This window comes from Mauremys reevesii, linkage group 2 (genome assembly GCF_016161935.1).
Source record: "Mauremys reevesii isolate NIE-2019 linkage group 2, ASM1616193v1, whole genome shotgun sequence".
Classification (NCBI taxonomy): domain Eukaryota; kingdom Metazoa; phylum Chordata; order Testudines; family Geoemydidae; genus Mauremys; species Mauremys reevesii.
Window position 1 is genome coordinate 277880764 of NC_052624.1, and position 17802 is coordinate 277898565.

Consider the following 17802-nt stretch of genomic DNA (forward strand, 5'->3'; position numbering starts at 1 on the left):
ATGGACAGGAATTGGTGACATTTTGGGGGGGGGGGGGGTTTCAAAAAATTGTTCCACATGAAAAAATGCTAAGGCTGACTCTGATTTCTGCTCCTATAACTTGCCTGATTCCCTAGATCCCTCTGAACACTAGGTGCTAATTTATTAAATTGATAAGATTCAGAAATTTTCTGGGTAACTTCCACTGGAACTTTGCATTTCGCAAGTCTACAACTACTGCCATAAAATTTACCCTTGGTTCACAACGCTGTTAATTCTTTCCATACACAGCAGTGCTAAGAGAAACAATGGGAAGAGAGGAGGGCATTCTAGATTCTTCACATTTTGTTTGTTTTCTTAAAAAGAGTTTTCTCTTGCAGAAATGTCAGTAGCAGTTAGAAATAGAACCCAGGTCTTCTGAACCTTGTCTTCTGCCCTACCCATTACCTGTCTTCAGCAGATCCTGATTATATGTCACTTGAAGAGGGATTATTACAAAAAAAAAAAAAAAAGGAGGGGGGGTGGGAGGGGCAGAAAAATCTGAATTTGGGGGAAAACAAAGACACCAAGAAAGTAAAGAATTTGATCCTTGCATTTTCAGATGTTCTCCAACTCCTTCCTTTAATTTAATAAACAGCACTGAGACCTCAAAGAGAGAATCCTCCTCCAGGAAATCTTAAAATAATCTTAAAAAAATAAAAATCTTAATATTAGATTGCTACTTGTGCCTTCCATATAGGCCTGCTCATTCTATTCTGCCATCCACTCCAGAATAAATAATTTAAGGGTCTGCTTCTCACAGCTTTTTCTGTTACTCACTTAAGTCACACTCAGTCCCCACAATGCCTTTTTGGAAATACACAGTGGTAAAATAATCTAAGCAGGTGTGATCAAGCTCAGTTGCTGTTCTTCCATATTGAAGTCTTTATGCCACAGAAAATGAGAACGAAATTAATGTCAACAGCCCTGTCAAGTTAAGGTACAATTTGCATGTCTGCCTTTTCTCTGGGAAAATTGCTAGAAATTAAAGCTTTGCCTGAAATGATTCACAGCATGTGTCAGATAAAAATTTAAAATAAACTGTAGAACATCTGTGTTCCTTAGCCATTAGAGTTGTCTGTGCCACACTTTCTTAATATTAACATACACAAGCCTTTAGAGAATACGAACTCTGGAAACAGACTCACCCGGACATCAGTAGCATCTCCGTGCCGGATAATACTGGCCCACGTTGTTGGCTCACTGCTACTTTCAAAGTAATGGAAGACCTTTAAGACTCGTTCCATGGCCCCTGGGGAACGCTCCACCCCAGTACTGAGGTGTGTCTTTGCACTTGAACTTGGTGTATGATTCAAGTTTGGATCAAGGTAAGCTGCTGCCATCGTTTTGCTAGATGCTAGGTATCTGTCATATTCTGGGAAAGGGGAAAGAGAGAAAATAAATTATTTTGGTTGCACCTCAACCTCAGACTGATTCATATATACATAAAAATCTTTATGGCAAGTCCTAAAGAAAGAAAATGTTTTTTTCAGACCTTTAACTCAGACTCTTCAAGGATTAGTTATTTATTTTAACTTACTGTTACTTATCAAGCTGCTACCCAAAGCTGTAACCATTATACATATTTTATAAAATATGTTCACAAAAATCCTAGTGGATTAATATTCAGGAAAACTCTCTGACTCATCCCTAACCAAAATTCTCTGTTCAACCCATTCAATAGCCACAAAAGTTTTTCCTTCTGCCATTAACAAGATAATTTCCCCTCAACTTCCTCATATCTCTATCAACCCACCCCTCTTAAAAAAGGTCTAAGAGACCAGACATTTTGTATCTAAATTATAAAGAATTAGCTCAGGGGTTGGCAATCTCTGGCACACGGCTCGCCAGGGTAAGCACCCTGGCTGGCTGGGCCAGTTTGTTTACCTGCCGCGTCGGCAGGTTCGGCGGACCGTGGCTCCCACTGGCCGCGGTTCACCGTCCCAGGCCAATGGGGGCGGCGGGAAGCGCCGTGGGCCGAGGGATGTGCTGGCCGGGGCTTCCCATCTCCCGCATTGGCCTGGGATGGCGAACCACGGCCAGTGGGAGCTGCGGTCCGCCGAACCTGCTGACGCAGCAGGTAAACAAACTGGCCCAGCCCACCAGGGTGCTTACCCTGGCAAGCCGCGTGCCAGAGGTTGCTGACCCCTGAATTAGCTCATGCTCTAGTTTTACTGTGATTGTAGACCTGTGGGAGGGATGTAATTCCTGTCAAAATTGGAAGGCTACATCCTGAAGTGCCCTCAATTTGGATATGTCCCACAACTGAGGGCTATGTACTACAAGCGTCCAGTCACCAGCCCCTCCTGTTTAGACTAAGGCTCTATCAGACCAAAACTACGTGCTAGTTGTGAGTGTTACGTTACTGCATAAGGAAAAAATAAGATAGTCAGGACCCAAACCGTTTATAACTGTATACTGTAAGTCAAAACCAACACCATGTTCTTCATCCAGAAACCAAAGGAAGTCACTACTGACTATGGAGAAAAAGTATAATGTGCCCGCTACATGGAATACTGCACAGTAAATGGCATGGAAGTGCATTTTGTAATAGCTGAAGTTTCCAGTGGTCTTTAAGCACAGTCCCACATACAGCACATTAGAATAATTCTGCCTGGTGGTGAAAGGCATGGATCATTGTGGCAAGGTCTACTTCTGAAAGAAAAGGTTGCTGCTGCTAATGAGTCAACCATGAGCAGATGTGGATCAGACATGATTAGCAGCTTAAAAACCAGCTTGAGTAACAAATGGTAGACATATGCCCTCCATCAAGAAAGCTACTACAATTCCAACCACTTCTTCCTATTTATCCAACCGCAGACTAACATAGCTTGTTGAACTGCATCTCATGCAGACTGCAAAGACATCTGAGGATACAGCCCTCCAATTCTAACAACAGTTTTTACCTCATCATTAAATGCTAATGAGTTTTCAGTCCCAGAGAATGGGAAATAATGATGGGCATCATAGCCACTACTGTTTCATATGAGAATAGGATTTAGGGAAATTCATGTGAGCTTTGGCCACTTCAGAACACTCTTCTGAAGGACAAGTGACTGAATTGTGGGCAAATATGCAGGATTTTACTTGCTTGTCTTCTGGTTATATTGCACAGATTCGTTTTGAGGAAGGTCACTAGTAAAAGAAGGGATGAAAATAAAAAATATATATACACCCTAGAAGATGCTGCTAAACTATGGTATCTCAGGAAAACCTATATTCTTAAGTCTACTGGCTAGAAGGATGGAGAGTAAGGACAGCTGGGTTCTATTCTTAGCTGACAGACCTTGGTCAAATAATGTAAGGCCAAATTCTGATACCTTTACTTACACTGAGAAGCCAGGTGCTACCAAATGTAAGAGAATCTGAATCTTGCCATTAACTTTTCCCTTCAACTAAATGGAATACTGAAAGCTTCACAGTATAAGGCTATGTTTTGGAGAGTTAACCAAGATTGACAGAAAGTATTCCAAAAATAAGAAAGCATTTTTTTTAATAACAATTCAATCATTTTATGATTCATTGTAATTTTGTTTAAAAACCTAAAGCTTCCTCTTTTATTAGGTGCCAAAGGGGCAACACATTACATTTCTTATTATGGGTCTATTAACATTTCCATTAAACCAGTCCCCTATTTTCAAGAGCTTATAATGTTGCTGTAAGACTCTGCCCTACACTAAAGTCCAGTAGTGTACTATTGGATGTAACACAAAAACAGTTAAAATGTTTATAAAACATTTGTTTGGCTATTTTAAGTTATAAAGAAAGATAAGATTACCAGCATTATATGTAAAAGCAGCAAGGAGTCCTGTGGCACCTTACAGACTAACAGACGTACTGGAGCATGAGCTTTCGTGGGTGAATACCCACTTCGTCAGATGCATGGGAAGCATTATATGCTTATTTGTACTCGTATAAACTCAAAACTGCCTTGGTTTTTGCATTCCCCTGACAGATCTTTGATTTACAGTGCGAATTCAGCCCTCTGTATTCAACAGAAAAACTAGTAAGTTACTAAGGATGAAAAATCATCTGAAGCACATATGGAGACATATTTCCATAACATTTTATTAACGGATGTATCCATATTTTAGGATGGGACAATATCAAGGCTGAAATGTCTACAATTATGCTAGTCACTCTCATTTGGATTTGAAGTTGTGTGTCTAGCTATCCCATCCTTTTGTCCAATATCTGCAATGTTTTAGGTAAAAGTCCTATTCTCCAAATTCCTGGTTCTTTAGACAGCTACACTAATATTTCTCAATACCCTACCAACATGCTAGAATGGAGCAGAGAGAGGAGAAGAATGGATCATCAAGAAACAGAGTCCCTGGACTGTTAGCATAAAGTAGCCCTGCTGAGATGTTTTGATTTTTATCAAATCATGCAGCAGGTCATTGCCAGGTGATTTATCCAACTCTGCCACAGTGCTCAAAGTGTGTGCATGGCTTAGGGGGTGTCACATGGGTATGGGGGGAATAGAGGATGGCTAAAATCTTATTATAGCTGTCTTCATATTTTCTAGAATGTCCAGAAAGGTAGTACCTAAGCCTTTCCCAGGTAAATCAGGATACAATGAGGTGCCTAGTGGACTATCTGGATTCTTCTGCTCCTCTTACTTTCCCTGCTTATAGGATTAATAAAAACAGCAACAAAGCAAATCAGCAGCAGCAGCATTCTGGTTACATTTGGAGGATATTTTCCAACAGGACATCTTTCTGCATGTCCTCCAAGCAATAAGACTGAATTAGTCTAATCCTTTCTGGAACCTCATTTCCAGAGACCGTTTCCGCCTCAACCAAAAACACAATCTCCCTCTTATGCACTTCATCCTAGCCTTTGTGAACTGCTTATTCCCAGAGGAGTGGGTCAAGGATAGAGTCAATGCTTGTGATTAATCACACAGTACATACATGATCAATAAAGCTCAGTGTTATGTAGCTCACTATCAAGACTTAGTGCTGTGATTTAAGGATTTTCCAGCAATGTGGGTCACAGAGTTAAGACAATTAAAAAAATTATTAAATCAATCATTTCAATTGATTTTAAAATGATTAATACAAATAGAGGAGGTACGGTGGTCATTTAATGGGCTTTCTTTCAGAGAAATCTTTTCTTTTCCAATAATCATATTGATGAATTTGAATCAATTCGATAATAATTAGAAGAGGCACGAAACTGGGACTATTTTGGTTTAATATCTGTTGTACAAAGAAGGGTAGATGGCCCAGAATGTCCTGTTTATATGTTCAAATACTATTTGAACTACCTTTTTGTCATTCTTCACACTGCAACTGCATATTAACGCTTGAATGTCTCACAAAGATCTATACAGATTATAATAAAAATTATTTCTATCCTCTGATTCCCACCTTAGACTTGAAGATGTTCAGATATATAAGTTTATGCACCTGCTAGGTCACATTTCAGATAAATGACTTAGCCATTTCACTTCAAAACTATGAAATTCATTTCTCCCTTAAAAATCTAATCACCTGCCTCTTCACAGCTATAATCAAGATTCAGACTTCATTTCTTTCTCTTGCCATGTTCAAAGTCTTTTACAAATCCCTCCAAGTTACTTTTAGATGACAGATTTTTAAGTTATTGAGAGGAAACTAAACTTTTAGATTACCTGCATTGCTAATGCAACAGGGACAAATGAAGGTCTTGTAGAAATGTGTTGCTGCCGTACCAGCAAAACAGTTTAAGTTATTGTATTCAAAATGAGAAAAAAATGAAATATTGACCAGAAATAATGTACTACATCCTAGAAAACACAGTAGTTTCAGTTCAGACATAGGTGATAATGTAAAGTTGTTGCACTCAACTTTATCAAGCTTGCTTTTGCACTGCTTGCCTTCTGAGTACTGACATGAAAATGTATCAGGTTACTTGTTACAGTTTTAGTCATACTCTAAATTTCCTGAACTGAGTAAAGATATTGGTTCCTCTAAGAGATCAAGATTGTGTTATGTGTCACCTGTATCTGAAAGAAAATGTGTCATTTCATGAAAAACAAAAGTTCTCCAATTTTTTCATATGCACTATTAAACCCTACAATAGTTTAGCCTGAATGTATTAAGTTGTGTGTGTAAACCCTAAAGGTGAATGTGAATCTTAATTGGAATTCAGAGATATTTTTAATAATACTAGAAAATCAAAGCTCTGAATAGTCCGCATGTGATTTTACACACAGATGACTCCTTCCACCACCCATCTATCTGAATGCAAGTTCTCCTTTGCCAGATTTGGTCCCAAGTCAAGAAGGTTCTTGAACAGTTTTAATGACCAGTGTTACACAGAGGTACTCTGAATTGCTTCTCTCTAGACAGTCACTAACCATGCATTCATCTACCATTGGGGAGGTAAAGGTGCATTTGCTTTTGTCACAGTGTCCCTCTTTCTTCAATCACAAATCTTGCTACATCCACTTTCAAGTCAGAAATTCAAGATGTAGGATTGGAGAAAAAGCAATCAGTTGAAAACAAACAATTGCCTTCTGACAACTGCTTTTGTTATTCTACTTCTTTTCCCTCATCCTCTCAAGAATGTGGCAGGTATCCTATATTTTTTGTTATTCTACATTATGCAAAGAATGTTCTAGACAGACGAAAAAGTGGGCAGGCTGCTGCTTTTATTCTGGTTTTGCTTGCCTATTCTTTTTACCTCCTTGCCTCATGGGCTGGGAGTATAATGCTATCTGTGGATTTATATTGCTAGACCCATAAATTGTATATCTCTTAAACTGCTTCCACTAAGAATGTTACTTGTTTGGAAAATGCCCCATGTACACAATGCCCTGGATGGAGATCTGGGAGCCACTGAGGGCCCCAGTAGGATTCAGCAGGGTTGCCAACTTTTAAATGCTGAAAACCGAACACCTCTTCCTCCGGGGCCCTGCCCCTGGCCAACATCTTCCCCTGAGGCTCCATCCCAACTCTTCCCAAGACCACACCCCCTGCTCGCTCCTTCTGCCCTGCCCCCATCGCTCACTCCCTCCTCCCAGGAAGCTGGTGTGATTGAGCAAGATGGTGCTGATTCACGAGACACAGAACATCATAGACTTTAAGGTCAGAAGGGACCATTATGATCATCTAGTCTGACCTCCTGCACAATGCAGGCCATACAATCTCACCCATCCACTTCTATAACAAACCCCTAACCTATGTCTGAGATGTTTAAAAGAAATATTTGTTCTTTGCCTTTTGGAAAACTGTTTTCTCATACTTGATTCTTTTCTACAATAAAATTCTCCACAGAAAAATCATATAGAAAAAACCTCTAGCCTTAGGAGTGTTCATTAAATGTCTCACCTGTTCTATAGATAGGCTTTCCTCACATACCTTCTCAGAGACTTTGTTTCTTTTTAAAAGAGAAAACTGATTTCACACTCAAATGAAGCAAACCTAATGAGCAGATTCAGTGTGGTATAATACATAATACATATTGACATTTACCCAATGTGCATCTATTTGCAATTGTGTTCTAATACTTAGGGCTTGTCTATATTAGAAAAGCTATACAGTCTTAACTAAATTAATTTGAAGTCTGTGTAGTTAAACAGCTCACCCCTAATGCACATGCACTTAAACCCATTTAACCCTTGTTTAGCATGTACTAGTAAATTACTAAATTAAACTAAACTGATTTAAGTGAGGGTTAAACAGGTTTACATGCATCTACCTTAAGTGAGAAGTACCACCATCACTAATATCCAAAAAAAAAAAAAAAAGTTTAAAAATCTTCCTCTAATTTGGTTAAAGGCCCATCCCCTCTCTTTTCTATGTGTTATTATGTTCTCTATGTGTTATTAGATACCAAAAGGGACCCTGGCAGTGCTGACCGGGCCTTTAAAAGTCTGGTTGGCCACCTACAGTGGGGCTAAGGCAGACTCCATGGCTCTCGGAAGTAACCAGCATGTCCCTCAGGCTCCTACGTTCAGGGATGGCCACAGGGGCTCTGTGCATTGCCCCGCCCCAAGCGCCGGCCAGTGGGAGCTGCGGGGGCAGTGCCTGCAGGTGGGGGCAGTGCCCGGAGCCACCTGGCTGCCCCTGCGCCTAGGAGCCAGAGGGACATGCCGGCTGCATCCGAGAACTGCCTGAGGTAAGTGCCACCCAGAGCCCACACCCCATGTTGCAGTGTGTTATGTGATTTTAGTACTGGTGTGAAGTACCGAGGAATGAAAGATTCAGGCTGTCCATGTAGGAAGTACAACATAGGAAGACAATGCATACTTGAAAACTTCCCCACGCCGCCCAGCCATGTTTCCTCAAATTAGCCCTAGAGGAAAAAACATTAGGAAATCATTTGATTTTGATGAATATTAAATTCTAAGCTTCTCTGCTGCTACTGTGGAAGATCTGTCACTCAGGAAGCTCTTACAATAGCTCTTTTTGGTACCATGGAACAGGCACAGACAGATTATCAGGAAGTTGTCCAGGTATTGTGTAGCCTGCAAGCAGGTCATCTGAAGGGAAGAAGTGAAGTTCGGAAGTTTTTCCTAATGTCCAACCTAAACTGCCCTTGCTGCAATTTAAGCCCATTGCTTCTTGTCCTAGCCTCAGAGGTTAAAAAGAACAATTTTTCTCCCTCCTCCTTGTAACAACCTTTTATGTACTTGAAAGCTGTTATGTCCCCATTATTCCTCAGTGGGCTTTTGAAAAAGTAATCTACCATATTTTTTGTTCAGCCAATGCTAGTAGCCAATGGTTTTAAAAAAACAGAGATCTCTGTACCACAGCAAGGTATAATAATAGCTTTCATTCATATGTCTATCCAGAAATGCATAGCCTTCCCATCACCACCACACCAAAAAAGAGTTTGCTTGCATTTTATAATTTGTTTTAAAGCATTAATTTAAACTTCACCTGAATGACTCACTGAATGATTCATTGCATGGCATTTTTAAATGAATTAAAGAATAGCACCGTTAATCAGAATTCAGCTGCCCATTGTGTTCAGAGACTATTGCCTAAATACAGATTGTATCTTCAAATTCATTTTATCTGACAATGATTCAGACAAATGATTTACTGTATTCACTTTTTCAGTTAAATGTTTTGGAAATTTTAATAAGCAGACTTGTAAAGATACTACAAATAATTAGTCACAATATCAACAGAGATTTAGCACTACAAGTTACCTACAAAAACCTCAGGATAAAGATTTCTGCATTTCCTTTGTATGAATACTTTGGGTGATTTAATATTCTGGGGGACTATGAGACAGCTATTCAGAGTAGGCAGCTCTGAAGCACTATGATCACTACACAATGCACATGTTAATCATGCACTTGTCCTAAATTTAACAAGTCCATCATGGCAAAAATCTACTCATAAGTTCGTACAAGTCCCAAACTAATTTAAATCTTTATTAAACCAGACACATTCATTTATATATTTTTATGCTGAGCCAGGCTACTTCAATGGCTGGTATGCCACCTTTGCTAAGTGTTACTGAAGGATTAGCTATCACCGATTTATTATTCACTGAATATGTGTATTGAGCATTGTATTTTGGGACTAAAATAGATCTTGAGAAATGAATATTTAAATAGTGTTGACACAACTGGCCAAATGGCTTTGTACTTAGGATTAAAATTTCATTATATTTACTAACAATTTGATATAAAGAAGTGTTAAATATCTCCTGACTCTCAAAATGTCCCCCTCCCCTGGCAGAATAATCCCACAGGACTAACTACTGACATTTCTTAAACATTTAGTTTAACCCAGTTTTACTGTCCTCTTATTTCTTGCTCTACACTACTCGGCAACTCCCTCTGGAGTTGGCACCAATTTCCATTTGCAAGTACCATACTATGGAGTTGCACCAATAATTTTAGTAGTCCACTGAGCAGGGAACACAAGGAAACCTATGTCAATTAACTTTAATTGGTACAAGGTACCCAGTTAGACTCAGATTTCATTTTCCTCTGCAAAAAAGATAATAATTTTGAAGAACCTGAATGGTTAATTCTCACTACTTAGTTTGCTTTCATATCTCCATGGAGTTTAGGTAACCATACTAACTTTGCCCATAGTCCCCTTGAAATTTGTCTTTCGAAGAAAAAATTCTTAACTCAGCCAGATGAATCATATTTTAATCAAATTATGACTTATCTGATACACTGCTGCTTCAACAGATACTGTCTGGCACTAGTTAGGCTACTGGCAAGCTGAGACTTCCATTTTCCTTCTAAACTGTACTATTTGTTACTTCATTCTCCAACCCACTCCCATCCTGTGTATTTTGTCTAGCTGTCACATCCTGTCCGACATCTAGACTGTAAATTATCTGCGCCAGAGACTGTCTTTTTATCTGTCTGCACAGCAGCTAGCACTATGAGGCCCTGAACCTTCATTGAGGTGCCCAGATACCACTGTAATAAAATACAAGTAATAATCTCACTTTTGCATCTCTTATTTATTGTCTACTTTTACAGAATGTGCAAGTCATTGAGAATAGTGGGAATATACATTTCTTAAATAAATCACAAGGAAATGAGCATTAGAGGTTCTAAATTTTCTACAGAATCTAGTTAAAATAGATGTAATATTATATGTTTTCAAGTCGCATCATATCCTGGCAACATCCCCAACCACAAAGGTGACAAAATAGACTGGCAAACTAAACCATCTGAACCTGAAGTCAGTTTTCTTTACAATACATATTGGCTTTGTTCTATAAATTCCCTAAGCAGCTCAAGATGGTCTTCCAAGCAGCACTCTGTGGAACAAATTGAAGAATTGTGCTCTCAAAGTACCATTAACACTCAAAATATAAAGGGTAAATTAGTGCAAAATGGTGGCACTTAATCCAAATCATCTTCACAGAGACAAGAGCAAGAACCTGTCCTAGAGGAATTTGTAGAAAAAAGAAACCAGGTACCATAAAGATGCATTTCCATTTCTTAACATGTTTGGATCTCTTTTACATTTAACATTAACTCTGACTTTTCTAAATTTATAAGGCTTGGCTCTGAGATAATTATACCATCCCTGTTATGTATTTTATTCTATATTACTGATGTATGCTCTCAACTTTAACTCTTAACACACAGTTTTTGTCTATGATTTATGTCACTAACCCTAGTTAACTTTTCATAGAAATCAGTGGTCTCCTGAGAATTTTATAAACAGTACACATGCAGTATACACACTGAGTAGTCTGTCCTAAAAATACACAATAACAGCTATTATTCATGTAGTATGAAAACAGCCTATTATAAACTAATAACCTGTAATGTTTTTAGAGTTGATTCTATTTTAGTGCAAGCCAAAAAAGGGAAACTATTAAAACAAAATTATTTTTCCAGATCTCCCAATAAAACTTGACTAAAGTAAATTACACTAGGTTTTATAAAAATAAAAATTCTGCATGGCATTCAGAACTTGTACAGCATTCTAATTTTAAGCCTGATGCAAACTAACATTGCTGAGTTACTAGTTCTCTAAAGAGCAGGAATTTCTAGTGTTAAAAAAAAAAAATTAACTATAGCAATAGTGTCACATACCACCATACATAGAATACTATGCTCCTGGTAATCATTCCTCCCTTGTGCATCTAACAGTTCATACTGAAAACACTTGGTTTTCCTGGAAGTGTTCAAATGAACAACACACATCCTTTCCATTTAAAAAAAAAAAAAGTATGATCAATAGGTCTTTCTATACCCAGATTCTATGATACTTCAGTGGTGGCCCAGACACCGAAAACTGACATTTCCATGTGAAAAACAGAACACTATGTTTAACTCTTAGCTCCCCTTGGGTAACATGTTTAAAAGGCACTTCCCAGCCTCAGATTATTAACAAGAGAAAGGTCCTAATGGCTGTCTGGTCAATCCCTTTGACATTTGCAGACACAGAATACAATAGGGGGCCATCAGTCCATAGCTATCAACCCCTTAGCCAGCAAAAGTCAAAACAAAGGAAATCAAAATACAAATTTCTAATGAATTTCTTTGTTAAGACTGTAAGCTCTTCAGGACAGGGACTTTGCCTTCTTATATGTTTGCTCAGTATGTAGCACACACCAGGCATTAATGGAAATTAATAATAATGTTAGCCAAATGATTAATCATTTTAATATTTAGCACTCATTTAGCTCTGTAGCAGGGTGGAGCCCTGCTCCTGCCCTGAAAGGGTTAAAAACAGCCCTGGGAAGGGGCTGTGGCTGGAGAAAGCAACCTCTAGGCTGGGCTGACTGGGGGAAGTGGCTGCAGCTGGGGCCACGCCTCAAACTGAGCAACAGGGCCTTATAAGAAGGCCAGGGAAGCCAGAAGCCCAGTCAGTCTCTCTCCATCTATAGAGGGAGATGGGCCTGGCTGCAGGGAGCTGGAGACAAGGTACCTGAGTGAAGCAGGGCTGGGGAAAGGCAGAGGAGCTGGGGAGCTCTAGCCTGGAAAACCTCAGGCTGCAGCCTAGCATTGGGCTAATAGGTACTGGGGTTGCAGAGGGCAGCCCAGGGGTAGGCCAAGGCAGCAGGTCCAAACCCAACCTTGCCAGTGATGAGTAGGCTGATACTGCAGTCTGCCCCAGGGCGTGGGGCTAGACAATGACTGGCAGTAGCCATATACTGAGGCAAGGTGGGGATAGAGGGTGGCGGTTCCCTGGGGAGGGGAGACCCAGAGAGAAAGGGGTTACTGCCAGGGGGCAGCACCCCCATGTAAAAGCGCACCGGGTCCAGGGAGGGACACGGGGGCCAGAGGACAGGCGGACCACCGGCCTGCAGAGGGTGCTCCAGAGCTGGAATGGAGCTAATTCCCAGGAGTCAACAGCAAGAGGCGCTGCAGGGGTAAGTCCGGCCCGTCTACAAGCTCTTTTCAACCAAAGATCTCAAATTGCTTTTCAAAAGTGGGTAAATATAATTAACCCTATTCTATAGATGAGGAAACCAGGCACAGAGTGGTGACTAGCCCAATGTCACACAGTGGCAGAGTTGAGAAAGAACAATTACTTATATTACAAAAATGTGGTTCTTCAAAATGTTGTCAGTACAGATCCTACTGTAGACATGTAGCCATGTCTGTTGGGGCCACACGTGTATCCTGTGCATCCACATGCTCCCATATGAGGGCATAAAGGGTTGGACAGTGTGACCATCTGTCAGTTCCCTAATGATTCAAAGCCCATGTTGCTGAGGACTCCAAAATGCAGGGATGGAGGAAATATCATGGTTTCCGCACTGACCACTATACCTTGAAGAACCACAGTTACTCTTAGAATAAGCAACCATTCTTTCTTCTTTGAGTATGTGCCAGCACGGATCCCACGGTAAGGTACTGTCAAGCAGTATCCTCCCTGAATGGTGGGAATAAGGTGCTTCAACTGATTTATTGAAACAACAACTGCTGCACTGCTCTCCCAAACTTGGTATCACATCTAGCTGTTAGGTCAAGGGCATAATATTTGACCAAAGAGGCCAATAAGAAACTATCAGGATCATTCTGGCCTTATCCTGTCTAACCTTGGATATCAAAGTGGAGATTGGTGGAAAATCAGATAGGGGGCCGTTAGTCCATTGTAGCAGGAAGGCATCTGACAATGAGCCTAGACTCATTCCTTCTCTGAAGCAAAAGTTGGGGCATTTGCTGTTGTCTTTGGTAGCAAAAAGGTCTATTGTGGGAATCTCCCACTGATCAAATACTGCCTCTATGATGGACTTCTGCAGTGGGCCCAGATGGTTGGTTATGGCATGTCTGCTCAAGAAGTCTGCATTCCAGAAAGATGGAGAGCCAGTGGGATTATTTGTATTGATAACATGAAGCCCATAGCTTGATAGCTTCCTGGTAGAGGGATGATAACCAAACTCCTCCCTGCTTATTTATATAGTGCTTTATCAGTCAAAATCTATTGGATGGGCAGGAATACTATGCAGGCCAGTCTTATGGTTCTGAGCTCCAAGGTGTTTGTATGGAAATTCAAGTTCTCCTGGGGCCAGGTCTTCTGCATCTGCAGATGGTTTAGACCAGGGGTTCCCAACGCATCTAAATGCGCCTGCGTCCTGGCTGGCGGTGGAACATCCGCCAAGATGCTGCCGAATTTCTGCAGCGTTTCAGCGGCGACGCCTCTCGATGACATCAGTTGTCGGTGGCAAGTGGCGTCATCGAGAGGTGTCGCCGCCGAAACACCGCAGAAATTCGGCAGCATTTCGGCGGATGCTCCGCCGCCGCCACAGTCCTTCATCTGGCGCCCACCAGACGAAAAGGTTGGGGACCACTGGTTTAGACGGGTTCACCAACTTGTTCTTGATGTGTCTGTGATGACTGTCATGGTCACAGAGGAGACAATCAATGAAACCCTTTTTCAAGCATCCTTAGGGTCTAACTACAGCCACAGCTCCTGAAGGACTGAAAGTGAGACCCTGAGATGTTGGAATGGGAAGTATACAGACCTCAGCCAGAGGCAAAGTCTCAAACAGACATGCCAACGTGTGACATAAAAGGCCTAAACAAGTACACATCATTGTGGGACTTGGCTTTAGGTAGTTTATATTTGGAGAGATTGCAACCCCCTATCAACTCTATCATCTGAGACAGGAAGAGAGATGGCTTCTCATAGTTCACAAGGAGGCTTAGCTGATGAGAGGGTGTCTTCCACTGGGACCAGCCTTTATTGAAAGGGCAATGCTGGCTGGGCCCAAAATCATCAGTATATTGAACAATTTATGAGATTTTCTGTGGATAACTGATTTCTCTACCTCTAAAGTGTCTGCTATTCTCATAAATGAAGTGTAGACCATACTTACAGGATGGGGGGCTCTATTCTAGGAAGAAATGACTGAAAGAAATTTGGGAGCTATGGAGGATAATCCGCTGAACATGTGCTCCCAGTGTGATGATGAGGCCAAAAGTACTAATGCAATCCTGGGATGCATAACCAGGGGAATATCAAGCAGGAGTAGAGCAGTTATTTTACCTCTGTACTTGGCACTGGAGCAACTGCTGTTGGAATACTGTGTCCAGTTCATGGGTCCACAATTCCAGAAGAATGTTGATAAATTGGAGAGGTTTCAGGGAAGAGCCATGAGAATGATTAAAGGATTTGAAAACATGCCTGATAGTGATAGACTGAAAGAGCTCAATCTATGTAGCTTAACAAAGAAAAGGTTACAGGATGACTTGATTACAGTCCATACTTAGGGAAAAACTGTTTAATAATAGGCTCTTCAATGTAGCAGAGAAAGGTATATTATGATCCAATGACTGAAGCTGAAAGTACACTAATTCAGATGGGAAATAAGGCATACATTTTTTAATGGTGAGAGTAATTAACTATTGAAACACTTTAGCAATGGTTATGGTGGATTCTCCATCACTGACAATTTTTAAATGAAGATTAGATATTTTTCTAAAAGATGTGCTCTAGGAATTCTTTTGGGGAAGTTCTATGGCCTGTGCTACACAGGAGGGCTGACTAGATGATCAAAATGGTCCCTTCTGGCCTTAGAATCTATAAGCAGATCTTGAAATGTATTAAAATCCTCCAGTGCTGGTACTGGCCCTGCCACTTTGCCTGGTGACAATGACAAAAAGTCTTTGGGAGGCAAAGTAGAAATGTTTTGCCCCTCGGGGCCCATATCCTGCCACAGATCCTGACATTCTTTTTGGCCTGGTCAACGATGCCACTGGGCAGTCTGATCTCCTCCTCTTTCTAGAATGGGATGAGGTGGGCTCCTCAAAGGAGGACCATGGTAAATATTCCATTAGGATATGGCTAACCTGTCTGATGATGGCCAGTCAAAGCCACTCCTTCTGTTGGCGAGTCAAGATCCTATAAGGAGAAGTGCATGTTCGGTCCACAGTCTAACTCAGAGACAGGGTTCCATGCTTGAGGGAGTTGAGAAGTCATATCCTGCTGAGGGAGATGAGAAATAGATATCATTTAAAGGTGGTACCATAACATATATGGTGCTTTCAGTACAGGGGTCCACACTGGTGCTGGAGGTAATCTTGGTACCAAGGTTGCTTCCAATATAGGACTGGAGTTTTTGCTGGAGTTTTTGACTGCCCAATAATCAGTTGCAATGGGGTCGGTCCCAATGCAGGTTTTGTCAGTGCCGTGACAGGTCAGCTCCTTGTCACTAGCCCTGGATTTGGTGTGGGGCTTAGTCATTTCTTTATGCAGTCTCTACAGGAGAACACTAAAATCCATCTAGAGTCTTTGTCCTTACATTTGGAATGGCCTCACTTGTTACTGGTAGATGTGGCTCTGACATTGGTGCCAATGGTATTGACTTCTTTGCTGACGAAGTTGTTTTTGGTGTTGGATCTCTTTTACGGTGCTGAGATTCTCTCCATTTCAGCCTTGGTCACTGCATGGCTACTGGAAAGGGCATTCATGAACATTGTTTAATCTGGTACCTGATTCCTCCAGATCCAAACAAACAGAGTTTCACTGACAATTCCAGTAAGTGGAGCTTCAATAGTGTCTCACGACTTGCGAGTCCTCAAAGAGAATGACAGATGCTCAGTATGCCAGTCTGACACATGACTCTTGCCCAAGCATAAGAAGCATTTGCTATGCCCATTTGTTAGTGGGATTATCCTGTCACAAGAAGGGCTGGGCTTGAAGCCTAAAGACTCGGAGTCTACCATGAGACAGAAGTGGTTGAGCTGCCCTGTACATGAGACTCTGTACTGGGGGAGGTATGTACAATGGTCCAAAAATAAGGAATTAGTTCAAATGGGTGAAGTGTATTTGGTGTACTTTCCTACAGTGAGTGGTGAGGGTTCTGGAGAGTTTAGCTGGAGCTAAAAGATGGAGGGTTTGGAGACTTGCTAGGTTCCATCTTGTTGTCATGGGTGGTAAGAAGAAACCAAGTGATGGTTGTTCCCCCCATCCTTTATGTCCTCCTACAGGAGCACAAGGAGGCACAGAGTACATTGCACAGCCCTGACGGATGTGGCAATTCAAAATACTTCAATCTCTCACACTTGAGGAGCATGTTCACCTGCAGTGTCAACCACACTGACACATACGAAACAAAAAACAGCATAATTTTTCATGAATCTGACTGTCTATTTCTTCCAGAAGAATTAGATAATGACAAAAAAGTATAAGCAGCAAAGAGTCCTGTGGCACCTTATAGGCCATGGCTACACTTGCAAATTTGCAGCGCTGCAGCAGGGTGTGAAAACACACCCTCTCCAGCACTGCAAATTGCGGTGCTGCAAAGCGCCAGTGTGGTCAAAGTCCCAGCGCTGGGAGCGCAGCTCCCAGCGCTGTACGTTATTCCCCACAGGGAGGTGGAGTACGGACAGCGCTGGGAGAGCTCTCTCCTAGCGCTGGCGCTTTGACTACACTTAGCGCTTCAAAGCGCTGCCGCGGCAGCGCTTTGAAGTGCAAGTGTAGCCATAGCCATAGACTAACAGACGTATTGGAGCATGAGCTTTCGTGGGTGAATACCCACTTCGTCGGATGCGGCCATGAAAGCTCATGCTCCAATATGTCTGTTAGTCTATAAGGTGCCACAGGACTCTTTGCTGCTTTTACAGATCCAGACTAACTCAGCTACCCCTCTGATACTTGACAAAAAGGTATGTTTGAAAGACAGATTTTCCCACTTCCACTACATAACACAGTTTGCTTTTTCTGCTTTGATGTCAACAGTTTGGATATATCAAAGCTACAGAAAATAGGATGGTGGCTGGATTACAGTTAAAGCCACAATCAGGTTTCCATCATAATCCATATTTCTTTATTTTCACACAACCACTTTGGAGTAGGGACTGCACATTGCTGTTGCACACTAACTTACTGGCCTCTGGCCTCT

At 41.3% G+C, this 17802-nt stretch overlaps 1 protein-coding gene across 13 annotated transcripts in view; it reads right to left on the reverse strand.

The window, feature by feature from the left end:
* PTK2 (protein tyrosine kinase 2) overlaps positions 1–17802 on the reverse strand; it is a 383889-nt gene that overhangs the window by 226192 nt on the left and 139895 nt on the right. For all 13 annotated transcript variants that reach the window (XM_039527647.1, XM_039527645.1, XM_039527651.1 and 10 more), the window contains one exon: positions 1167–1393. In XM_039527647.1, coding sequence (XP_039383581.1) covers positions 1167–1361 — 195 coding nt within the window. In that variant the 5' untranslated portion in view covers positions 1362–1393. The remainder of the gene's footprint in view (positions 1–1166; positions 1394–17802) is intronic.